General features: G+C 36.8%; 1 protein-coding gene across 1 annotated transcript; it reads right to left on the bottom strand.

Moving 5' to 3' along the window:
- Positions 1 to 2,484: 2,484 nt before the first annotated feature.
- On the bottom strand, positions 2,485 to 7,980 carry LOC123536541 (trans-L-3-hydroxyproline dehydratase-like). Its single transcript, XM_045319788.2, has 4 exons — positions 7,250 to 7,980; positions 6,273 to 6,425; positions 3,814 to 3,953; positions 2,485 to 2,759 (listed from the first exon to the last, which is right to left on the bottom strand). Exons 1-4 carry the CDS (start codon positions 7,704 to 7,706, stop codon positions 2,499 to 2,501), a joined length of 1,011 nt encoding a protein of 336 aa, XP_045175723.2. The 5' UTR covers positions 7,707 to 7,980; the 3' UTR covers positions 2,485 to 2,498.
- Between the last annotated feature and the right edge of the window lie 5,320 nt (positions 7,981 to 13,300).

Genomic DNA, 13,300 nt, shown 5'->3' with positions numbered 1-13,300 from the left:
TCAACTCCTATGACGTCATTTGAGCAATTAGGTGTGGTCATTTGATACAAGCTTAGAAGTCGAGACTGGCCTTTTATCATTATTTACAAAGCCTTTTTAGTCGAACACATGCAAAAAAAGGGTATGTGTAGATACTTGTTTTCAGCGAACTTGAACAAAGATTTAAACTGATGAAAACACAAGGTCTATATTAGTTTAAAAATTCATTATGTAGCCATCACGTATATCATGATAGGGTGACCGGGAATACTGAATGAATTCAGTATTGTATAAAACTGAATTTGTAGGGTTTGAAATGGTTAAGAATATATAATATCACGCGCGGCATTTTTGTACCATGATGCATTACAATGTCACGCATCGTACCATGCATATTCAAAATTGTTCGTCGTACAATAGCATTTTGACAGCGTCGCGCGTGCTATAATACTAGACTCTTCCACGCGTTAGATACTACTTATGTATTCGATAAGACAGATCAGTGAAACAGACTAGCTATAATACGAAACCCCATGCTCCATATACACTTTATACATTTTTGATACCAAAAATGTTGTTGTGATCCCCTACGCATAAGGGTCGGGTGAACCTCTTCGGCGCAGGGGTCTGCCTGTGTAAGACTATAAGGATCTTACATGCCTGCCTGTGTAAGACGGGGTTTTCCCTACCCGAGGGACAGTGTGGAATGGAAAACCGAGCGTTAGCGAGGTTTTTTATCCATGCTGTCCCAAGGGTAGGGAAAACAGCTGTCTTACACAGGCAGACATGTTAGATCATTTTTCTTGCCTATCATGTTCAAAATAGATCATGGAGACAAATAGGTTCGGGTATTTCCTGACATTATTTATAAAGTTTATGACGTCACAATGGTACCAGTACTATGTGACGTCACCTTAGTGCACGCTATTTTAGACAAGGTTTTTCCCTAGGGAAAGACAGGAATATCTATCCCCGGCGCGTGCTCGGATAAATGTATACTTTCCCCGCTAGGTAGGCAAGAAAGCTGTTTTCCCTACCCTCGGGACAACATGGATAAAAAACCTCGCTAACGCTCGGTTTTCCATTCCACACTGTCCCTCGGGTAGGGAAAACCCCGTCTTATGCACCTGTCAATATTTTGCCCCTCCGTGGGGGGGGAGTGGGGGAGGCGGCGGGCTGACCCAGGGGAATTTGACCTTTCAAAAATTTTGTTGTCTAAATCCCCACCCTAGAGACAACCTTTTTTGTCTAAATCCCACCCTAGAGCCTGGTTGGTACATCAAATGTTTGTCAAATTCCCGCCTGTCGGGAATGGTCTTCTGTCTAAAGTCCCGTGTATACCCGCCGCTCCCCCGGGCGGGCAAAATATTGACAGGTGCATTACATAGGCAGGCATGTAAGATCCTTATAAACTTTACTTTGCATGGACGGATATTCAAGTAACTTGACGCAAACAGTCAGCATAATAAATTGATTTATTGCATGTAAGACTAAGATCTCTAGCTCAAGCTCAAGGTCACCTAAGAACATATTTGGGTTTTTTTTCTGGTCACTCTACTGTAACTTTTTTTATTATACCTCACATAAATGTCAAATGCAAATTTCCCATTAGTTTAACTTGAATAATATTTATATCATATTCCCCAGTGATTTTATATCACATGCGCAAAATCGTTATTTTCAATTTCTACGCAGATGATATGATCCATAATTTCATATCACATGCGCAACAGCGTTATTTTGTTTTTCTGCGCATGTGATATTATTGTTTCATATCACCCGTTGAGAGATTGATACTTTCGCATTGATTATTTTCTTTTTTATGCTAGGTACAAAGTATTTCGAAAACAATTTTTCATCAAATATTGAATCGAAACTACAACAATAAGTTTGGAAATGATCTAACTAAGAAAACGAGTACTCACACTTATATGTTTCATTTAGAAAAAGGAATGTTATCGCCGTTTTTCGAATGCTACTGTTTTACGCAATGTTGAAATATTAGAATAAATATAGGGGTCAACGATATGTAAACGTCTCGACTAAATCTATCAAAAAAGTCTTATTACAGCAAAGTCGCCACAAATTATTAGTGCTAACAAGTAAAGACTCTTTAATTCTGTCTTCATTATTTGGTTAGTAATTACTTTTTAATGTTAAATAAATTATTATGTTGATTTTCCAGTAATTGCTTTGACCCTTATAAGCTTTCGGTATAATAAAATAAATATTGCATTCTTGAGAGGGTGGTATGAAAAATGTTCACCCCTCGAAATATAAATATAGACCTCGGCTGGCGCCTCGGTCAATTTTCATATATCTCGCGGTGAACATTTTTCATATCACCCTCTCAGAAATGCAATATTTATATAATGCGTAGGTATGTTTTTTTTAAATAATTTGGCATAAATATTCAACATTACAAGATAGCATGCCATGTGCAAAGGCCCTGTGCTTACAGTAGATGTACTGAAATAAATACTGTTTAAACCAACAAAATCTAGAAAGATTTATAAACTTTATTTCAACAAAAATCCTTTTCCAATTTCATCGTCCGCTTCGAGAGTAAAGACGCTGGTACCCATGTAATGTCCTTTACCGGACACTTCAACAATTACCGCATCATGTGGGCCAAATTTCACTTGTTTAACGGCTTTTGCGACAAACTTTGATCCGGCAGGACCTCTGAACGTACGTTTTTGATCTAGTTTGATCAACTCCCGATGAAACTGTTGTGCGATACGTGCTGTTACCCCAGATCCACATGGTGACCTGTCCACCTAGAACAATCAAATATATTATACAGGCAATAAATAATAAGCTGAACAGGGAAAAATCACTTTAAAATTATCTTTTTATTTATTTAACTTCATATCCAAGTTTAGCTGATGTTGAAGAACATTTAAATACGAGCAGTAAGTATTAGTAATGTAACACGTTTATAAAATAAGACTGCAAAAATAACTTTTATGCACTTCTTGTTAAGACGGGTAATACAGGCGTTTCTATTATTTTGTTGGCTATGTTACAATAATTTTTTTTTTTCTGAACATTAAAATTCAGCAGATGATTTGAACATTTCATAACACATATCAGTTTTGTGTGACAATAACAGATTACATTGTATTTTATTTTGAATCCATCTAACCGTAAAAATGAAGTACCATAGACAAGTTTGGCCTGCAATTCGAAATGATGAATGCAGTTTCCACGAAGTATAAAATATTATGCAGTTTGATATTGTTAACTGCTTATTAAATGACATCAGAAAATTTCATAAGTTTCATTTTTAAATTTCGCAAAATGGTGTGGTTGTGCGTGCGTGTGTGCGTGTGCGTGTGTGTGTGTGTGTGTGTGTGTTTGTGTGTTCGGGTTTAGCGTCTTTTTGAACAACTTTTCAGTCATATAAATGACGGTGTCTACTTGTAGCAGTAAACACAATGCCCAACTTTACTGGAATATTACGCCGTAGACATGTGACATGATACCCCACCCATTCACATTATACTGAAACCGAGCTGACCTGTCCAAGAACTATCTTCTTAATGCCGAGCGCCAAGCGAGAATACTACTAGTACCATTTACATGTCATTGGTATGACGCAGTCTGGGAGCGAAGCCACCACAAGGCTACCAAGGCGGTGTGTTGAATATAGACCAGTCATAAAGTACAAACTATGGACCGGCGATTTTTTTTTAAGGAAACATGTTATTATATTGGATATTACATTTTTTTCATTTTGTTCTAAGTCATTTTAGTCCGGGCAATATATACGTATTAGTGTCTTGAGCTTCCTTGACACAACCGTGACTTAACCATACAGTGGGGACATACCTCTTTATCTGCAAACACGCACATATTTGCAGTTTCAGCATCGCTGTATTCATCTTTACCATCTGTCAGTATAGTGCCATACAGGAAAGCAAGGTCCGCATTCTTAGGATGGGTAAGTTTCAAAATATTCTTCAACGTCTCTGAAATTAATATGTTCAGTTGAAATAAGTTTCGTGTGATTCACCCTTTCTCTTATGTGGAAGACAAAATCTTAAATATGACATACATCGTAGTTACCAGCCAATGCAGCGAATAGGTTGTGAATACATATACGTTCACTTGTTAAATAGGCTACGTGTCAGTGTAAAGTTCTAATAAATGGGAGACATGTAAAAACAAGTGAATGAAGTATTGCCATGCAATACAAAGTCCCCTACTGGAAGGCAACTAATTTTGTCTACTGCAGTATATCATAATGAACTGATATCTGTCAACGATGTATAAACAATATTGTACTATATATACAATATGTTATAACAAAACACTTGAATTAAAATTTGTATGTATAAAACCCTATAGTTTTCATATAGCATTTTTGGCCAATTATCAAAAAGGTATCATATAAGTTATTTATAGTAAAAAAAAAAAAAAGAGTGCCAGAATGTCACAATATACACCCGTCATAGCAAATTTCTTTACACTAGCACCTGTATTTGCAAATGGAATTTTAATTCTGTGGTTGTGTAGTAATTATTTTAATTCATTTGTTTTTCTGAATCCACAAAAAAACTCCTTACCAGGCAGAATTACCTTAAAATACACCTAAAATTTGAAAGTAACATCTATGTTGTACCACAGAAAAGTGGTCTTGGTTTTTCCCTATGGTCAATTATAAAAGAAGATAATCTTTAAAAAAAAAAAAGAAAAAAAAAAATCCTGAAAAAAATTCTAAGTCCAGACAAAAATCCTTACCTGAGGTAGAGATAGGTCAAAATACACCTCAAAATTGGATGTAACATGCATGTACCACAGAAAAGTGGTCTCGAATTTTTTCCTATGACTAGTAATAAAAAGTTACAATATAAACTATTTTTAGTAACAACAAAGGGAAGTAATTCTAAAGAAGGGACCTGCGTATGACACTTCGTCTCATGATGGTGTACAATTGTGCCTAGCTACATCAAAATCCCTCTATGCACGAAGAATAAATGCTCCGGACAAAGTCATACTTGAATTTGGCATTTGACCTTTAAGTATGACCTTGACCTTAGACCTAGGGACCTGGTTCTTACTCACAACAATCCGTTTCATGGTAGTGAACATTTATGCCAAGTTACATAAAAATCCCTCTATCAATTAAGAAGAAATATTCCAGACAAAGTCATTCTTGTATCTGACCTTTGGCCTCCATGTGTGACCTTGACCTTCGATCTAGGGACCAGGTTCTTGTGCACGACACTCCGTCTCAAAGTGGTGAACATTTGTGCCAAGTAATATTCAAATCCTGTTTTGCATGACAAAGTTATACACCAGACAGGAAAAATGTCTCACTGACCTTTGATCTCCAGTTGTGACCTTGACCTTTGAGCTAGGGTTCTGGGTTTGTGCATGACACGTCCTCTCATCATGGGGAACATTTATGCCAAGTAATATTAAAATCCCTTGATGAATGACAGAGTTCTGGACCGAACAGGAAGAAAAACCTATTGACATTTGACCTCAAATTGTGATCTTGACCTTTGAGCTAGGGGTCCGGGTTTTGCGCAGGACATATCGTCTCATCATGGGGAACATTTGTGCCAAGTAATATTAAAATCCCGTCATGGATGGTAGAGTTATGGTCCGGACAGGAAAAAACCCGGTTGACCTTTGACCTCCAATTCTGACCTTGACCTTTGAGCCAGGGGCTAAGGATTTCCGCACGACACGTCATCTCATCATGTGGAACATTTGTGCCAAGTGATATTAAAATCCCTTAATGAATGACAGAGTTATTGACCGGACACGAAAAAAGCCCTGTTGACCTTTGACCTCCAACTGTAACCTTGACCTTTAAGCTAAGGGTCCGGGGTTTGCGCATGACACGTCGTCTCATCATGGGGAACATTTGTGCCAAGTAATATATTAAAATCCCTTCATGGATGACAGAGTTATGGACCGGACACGAAATTGTGGACGGACGGAAAGGCGGACGGACGAAAGGACGGACGTTCTAACGAAACGGTATTTATGTGACACCCCCATTGTTCTCTCTATTGTTCTAACAGTCACATAAAAATAAAAAATGTCACATAAACAGAACGGAATGAATGACATCAAAGAGAAAGTACCGTTATGCAGTCACTTAACCATCATTTCGCGGGCACGGAATGACAGAATGACGGACGGAAAAACGCATTCCTATAGTCCCCGAAACTGGTTTTCAACCAGTAGGGGACTAATAAACCGGTAATACTTGGCAAAAGAAACTGTTTTTCAATACTAGAATTTACATTCGATTTAGGTTTACACGTACTAACCGGTAACTATGCCTGCGGCACTGGTTAGCTGTGCAGTGGACGAAGTGGACAGATCAAGTCCTAAACGTTCTGCTGGCACTAAGGCGTAGAAAGCGCCACCGTAACTGATGTCTAACGTCATATGTCCGTAATCCGGGATGTCAACTTCCAGATCTACAAATTAAAAGTGAAACAGTGATTAGAATGCAATATAATGGCTGAATAAAAAGCACTGAGCATATCGGATAAAACCAGAGCCAGACACCACAAATCAATCCACCCACGGCCAACTGATTTATAGAAACATTAAAAACAAGAAGTATCTTTAAAAAAGATACACGGCCGCATTAATCAATGCACACTTTAAGCTAAGAAACGTGCATGCACCCTGCAGTTGAAACATACGATAGGGTATTTATAAAGCAAAATACAAAACAAAATGTAGTTTCAAGTTAAAGTAAAATTTTCATGTTTTTTTATGTAGAACATATTTTATAGATCACATATTTTACATCGTAATTATATTAATCACAATCTAGGAAACTTTGGCAAAAAATAATACTAAAAAGGAGATGCCGAAAAATGTGCGTGCGTGCGTGCGTGTGTGTGTGTGTGTGTGTGCGGGGGGGGGGACTATTTTTGAAATCGTCAAGGGATACGAAATTGGAAATGGCAAATACTTGGACGAGTTGACTGGTGGACGGTTTGACTAGGGGACGAGCTGACTGTAAATGTGCAGAGTCTAACTCCGCCGCAGGGGGATTCAGGTTCCCTTAAGAAAATATATCTATTCCATTCGGAAACCTGTGGAATTTTTCATCAACTGTTTTAATCAGTTCTTAAATGACCTTCACCCCGGATATAAACAGGAAGTAAAGATGAAATCAAAACCTGGCCTGCGGCAAGAAAAAATAATAAATATGATACTCGGAGGGATAACAACCATCGTATAACTGTTATAACACGCAACATAATATAAAAACGATACAAAAATTCACCTTTTTGAAACAAAAATGAAGGAACGCTATTAAATCGAACGTTTCCCGTTTTTCCGTGTTCGTATTGGACAAATGCTTCAACAGGGCCACATGGACACTGCATCACGATTCTGGTCTCAGGCGATACTGGCTCCCGTACAATACCATGGTCTACGACATATCTCCCGAGTGCGAGCACTGCGTGGCCACACATTGTACTATATCCTTCATTGTGAATAAAAATACATCCTATATCTGCACCGATCACATCGGGTTCTACCAGATACACACCATACATGTCATAATGTCCACGTGGTTCAAAGATTAACAGTTTTCTAAGGTTGTCTATATTGTCCTTTAAATACCTTCTCTTGTCCAGAATTGTTTTCCCCTTGATCGCCGGTAATCCAGATTTCACGATTCTCAGCGGTTCGCCTCCCGTGTGCATTTCTATTGTCTCAATACGTAAATTTTCCATGTTGATTTAATAGACAAGCGTGTTATTCCTGCGAGATATGCGACCGTTAAATGCAGGCCCGTAGTGTACTGTAGGCACAGATCTAGGGCTTACCGCTGGAAAAGTGTTGCAGCTCTAGGTATGTACTTAATTATGTATTTAGGATCTGCCTAATGCAGATCTTGGTGCCATAATCAGGCATACCACAGCTTAGAAAATATTTCATTCACATATTAATAACAGTTACTGCAGACGTGAATTTTATTTCACTGTAAATGTTCACCTGGCAAAATGTAGATGAATAAACCCCCTAATCGTAAATTATCAGCAAATGTTTTTACCACTATTACAATAAACGGATGTCAGGTTAGCATATTTTGATATCATTTCATGATTCAGACATGCAAGTAAAGAAATTTTAGTAATCTTCAAAAGATTTACCAGATATAATACTGAATCTAGTTTTGCAGACAAAAATTGTTACTCATTAAGTTACACTTGCACCGTAATCTAAACACTGCTAAACAAAAAATATCTACCATACTGTGGGAAAATTACCTTAACGCGGCAAAGTAAGTCTTTATGCCTTTTTTGTTTCTGGGACCTCATTACTTGGCAATATGGGCATAAATTGCAGTGTCATTGAATTTGTAAAATAAAATGGAAATAAAAAAAGCTTGATTACTCCGTTCGAATAATAGAAACAGACAGTAGCCTAATACTGTAAATGTAATGGATTAATTCAGATCTATATAAAATTCAAAAGATTGCCGGAAGACAGCGTCTTGTAGAAATGGGAAACGCATTTAGCTACTTTTATACCACGAAGAGTAGCGAAACAAGTTTCCAATCAAATTTCTTCGATGTAAATTATAGACCTAAACTACTCAAATTTGAAATTTAAACTAACTTTCGATCAGAGTGTTGAATCCAATTATGACTTTTTGTTACACTGTATTGTTCAAGATTGTACGATTATTTTATACAAATACAAATTCGTAAATTTATCATACTAGAAAAAATATATACGTGTATTGCACTTTAAGTTTTAGGACAAAAACAGGCCAAATGTTAGTTTCTTATATACTATATTTCGATAATTAAAACCCGTTCTATTTTCATATTGTTGCGTGATGATATATAACGTAATATTTGTGAATCTTTTTGTCTCATGTATTTGTAAATGTGCAAACTGAGATTATTTTAAATAAACTTTGAAACTTTGAAGTTTTCATAGCTTTAAATATATCCATAATGTCTGTGTAAACCAAATTAAGTAATTCATTGTAGATACCAAATTCAAACTTTGATCTTCCCCATTCAGTTTCAAATAAGCTCCCGTATTGTAGTATCAAAGCAGAGCCAATGACGAAGGTCAAAGTGTTGCCCATATATTTACGGCGTTCCGTTAGGGCCATCGTGGTTTCGCGCTGTCGTCCTAAGGGCGAAATCACGAAAACACCATGCATTGACGCGAAAACACGATGTGATTAAGCGAAAACACGATGTGATAAAGCGAAAACACGATGTCAAAAATATCGCATTTTCGCGCTATTAATATCGTGTTTTCGCGTTTCCGCCCTCGATCTCCAATCGTGTTTTCGCCTTCGCGGTGAGTAGGGCGAAAACGCGAAAACACAATATTAATAGCGCGAAAACGCGATATTTTTCGCATCGTGATTTCGCGATTTGTATCGTGTTTTCCCGTTTTCGCCTCTCAACCGAGAAGGAGAAACCGCGAAAACACGATGTTTTAATATATATGTTAGAACTTTACAGCCATCCTAAAGGTATGATCTGATATGCAAAGTGATTGCCGATTTGTCGTAGGTAGTAAGAATTATGGCTTATAGTGTAAGTCTCCTGTATGCCTGAGTATGATAATAGAAATCACGTATTGTCGTACCTTAGTTAAAAGGCACATGTATACCTTCTTTTGACACATATCATTTATAATAATAATAATAATAATAACATTTTTCGGCGACGCCGTCTAAATTCGTTTTCGTTACCTATGCCACGTGACTTCAGTTTGCAAATCAAACTACTTGATAACGCATTATAGATAATTTATCAAAATGGAAGATTTATGCAACACTCTGCCTGATTGGACGAGAGTGTCAATTTCTTTCACTCTGTTGATTGTGCTACGCTGAGTGAAATGTAGACAAAGCGTTTATCCTAAACGACGCTGTTCACAGTTTTAAAGCTAACTTTGGCTTTTATGTAGAGAAGTGCTTTTTAAAAGATTTTCCTTGTTACAATTGTCGTCTGTATATGAAAAGGTTTCTTGCTTTTGTGACTTATTCAGATTGCATATTAAAATGAGTACTTGTTTGCTTTGACATATTTGTTATAAATTATTTAACTGATTTATTATATATGAATATTTTTCTTTAGTATGGTATGCAAATATTGAAATCAGTTGAAATCTGTTTTATTATATATATGCTATATAATGACTGAATCTCATTACTCTGAAATGAAGGTACGCTGCATACAGTTTATCTTTGTGATATGACTATGGTTAAACTTTGCTTATGCAACAGAAATATTGAAATAATTACACTTGTATGTTTTGCTTGACCCTCACTTTTTTTATAGGTGTGACGTCATTGTCCAAAGATTCATGAATAGCGAATATGCATTTGTTAAAGCGGGATCAGTTGGCCTATTTTAGAAATAAATAAAAATAATAAATAAAAAAATCCTTTAATTGATTTTTTCTCATGTATTCTAATCAAACTTGATTTGTAGCATCCTTATTAGGCCCGCAGCCAACTTTGTTCAGCTGGGACATTTAACCCCTTTTAGGGGCTGATAGAGCTAAAACTAGAAATGCCTTTATACAGCGTCTCATGAACAGCTTGGTGGATCTTTGTCATACTTGGTCTGGAGCATCATTATAAGGTCCTCTTCCAAATTTATTTACAAAGGAACTTGGGCCCTATAACGGACCACTATAGCTAAAAGTAGATATGCCTTTCTTCGCATTAACCACTAAAATGTAATGGATTTTTATCAAACTCGATGTGTAACAATATCGTAAGGTCTCCTGCTATTTTGTTACAAATGGGGATAGGGACCAATTTAGCTAAAAATATAAACACGTTTAATGACCTCTTCTCATGAACCGCTTCGTGAATCTTCATCAAACTACTGCTGTAATTATTCGTCTAAGGATAAACGAAACAAAATTGCAACCCCACATAACCTTTGCGAAAAATTAAAAGAGAACCATTTAAATTGTTTAAGTGCGGTATTTAGTTCTGCAATTTGAAAAATGTTAGATATAAGATGAATGTTAGATGAAAAATTCATAAACTTCTTTCCTTATTACAATTCGCCGACCATCATTTTAAAAGATATTTCTTGTTATTTATAGACGGTGGTTAATCGAGCCTCACTCGGAGCGTTGAATTATTCAAGTGAGGAAGCCAGGAAGGTCGGTGGTTTCACACAGGCAGCCGCCAGTGACGAAATAATGCACGGAAGGGCACCTGGGGTCTTCCTCCACCATCAAAGTTCGAAAGTCGCCATATGACCGATAAATATATCGGTGCGACGTTAAACCCAACATAAAACAAACAAACAAATATTTCTACCAATATATAAAGATTAGCATAGTTGTCAAGCTGCAACACACCATGCCATCGGGGGTCACTTTTCCCAGATATCTAGGCAGACAATAATGAATATGTCAATAAGCACAGACATATCTTTTCTTGATACTTTTATCAATTTTATTAATAAAATACTTAAATGCATTGGAAAACAATATCTAAAACCAATCTATGGGTTTAAACGAAAGTAGTGCACAGCGGCATAGTTTATCGGTATGCGCCCATTTGACCTTTGACCTCATTATACTGTAGTTAAAAAGCCTAAAAGGCGTGTCCGTTTTAAATTTTATGTTTGGCCGTAAGGACCACTTTTATACTAATATCCGAGCGCCATCAGGAATCACATTTTCCTCAGATATTGGCAGACTATTAATAATGTCGACATGAGTTTGTTGTGCAGGCTGTTTAAAGCGTGCTATACATATCTGCCGACTACGCTGCATTAAAGAGATTTAAAAAATACTTATTTCAATTGGATTCAAATAGGAATATATGTTGTTTGTCCGGTTACCGGACGGGTAGCATTAACACTATCGGTACAGTTCATGTGTTTCCGTGTTTCAGTACAAGGGAGTTATCTCTATTTAAACAAGAATTCGAGAATGTATTTTAAATCAAAATTAATGTATGTTGTCACTACGCACCATAACCCACAGCTAAATGTACATGTAAGCATCAAAGCTCCTTTTCATCAATAAGTATACACCATTGACGCCCAAATTCTTTAAAACTGAATATACATGTATTATGAACATTAGAACATGAGTTTTTTTTGTTTCTTAACTATCTTAAAAATGCCAGATCAAGAAAGAAAACAAGATGCCCAAGTCCGGAATATTTTTCTAATATCTTAAAAAAAATCCTTTTTTTTTTATTGTCGTACGATCTGGAGGTCAGCCTCGCGAGCCTATTTTGATTATCTCATAATTATACCATCGCTTATAATTTTAGCTCACCTGAGCCAAAGGCTCATGGTAAGCTTTTGTGACCGCTCAATGTCCGTCGTCAGTCGTCCGGCAACATTTTCTAAAAAAAAAAATACTACTTGAAAACCACTGGGTAGAATTACACCAAACTTCACAGGAATGATCCTTGGGTGGCCCCTTTCAAAATTGTTCAAAGAATTGAATTCCATGCAGAACTTTAAAAAGGAAAAACTTTAAAAATCTTCTTGTCCGAAACCGCAAGGCATTGAGCCTTGATATTTGGCATGTGACATCATCTAATGGTCCTCTATGAAGATTGTTCAAATTGTGTCCCTGAGGTGAAAAGAGGCCTTGCCCTGGGGGTCACAAGTTTTACAAAGACTTATATAAGAAAAAACTTTAAAAATCTTTTTGTGTAAAACCACAAGACCTAGGCCTTTGATATTGCCTTGTGGTTCTCTACCCAAATTGTTCAATTAAAACCCTGGGGTGGAAAGAGGCCCTGCCCCGGGGTCTCAAGTTTTTCATAGACTTATATAGGAAAAAGCTTTAAAAATCTTCTTGCCTGAAACTTCAAGGCCTAGGTTTTTGATATTTGGTATGTTGCATTGCCTTCTGATCCTCGACTAAAATTGTTCAAATTATGCCCCTGGGTTGGAAAGAGGCCTTGTCCTGGGGGTCCAAAATTTAACATAGACTTATATAGGGAAAAATATAAAAATCTTCTTTTCTGAAAGTTGAAGGCATAGGACTTTGATATTTGGTATGTGGCATTGCCTAGTGGATCTCTAACAAGATTGTTCAAATTATGCCCCTGGGGTGAAAAGGGGCCCCTCCCTGGGGGTCCCTTGTTATATGAGTTATATAGGAATAAATACTTCAAAAATTATCAGATCATATTTCCTAGACTGTTTAATTACAATTACCTGATGACCCCAAGCGATTAGGGGTCACTTGACTTTGACCTTGACCTCCTGGCCTACTTTCTTGTTTTTTAAGATACAGCCTTGAAATTTGGATGACATGTACAGTTTTGCACATCGATCTTAAAACTGTATTTCAGTGA

The sequence above is a fragment of the Mercenaria mercenaria genome, chromosome 1, assembly GCF_021730395.1.
Source record: "Mercenaria mercenaria strain notata chromosome 1, MADL_Memer_1, whole genome shotgun sequence".
Classification (NCBI taxonomy): Eukaryota; Metazoa; Mollusca; class Bivalvia; order Venerida; family Veneridae; genus Mercenaria; species Mercenaria mercenaria.
This window is presented reverse-complemented; position numbering and strand designations above follow the sequence as displayed.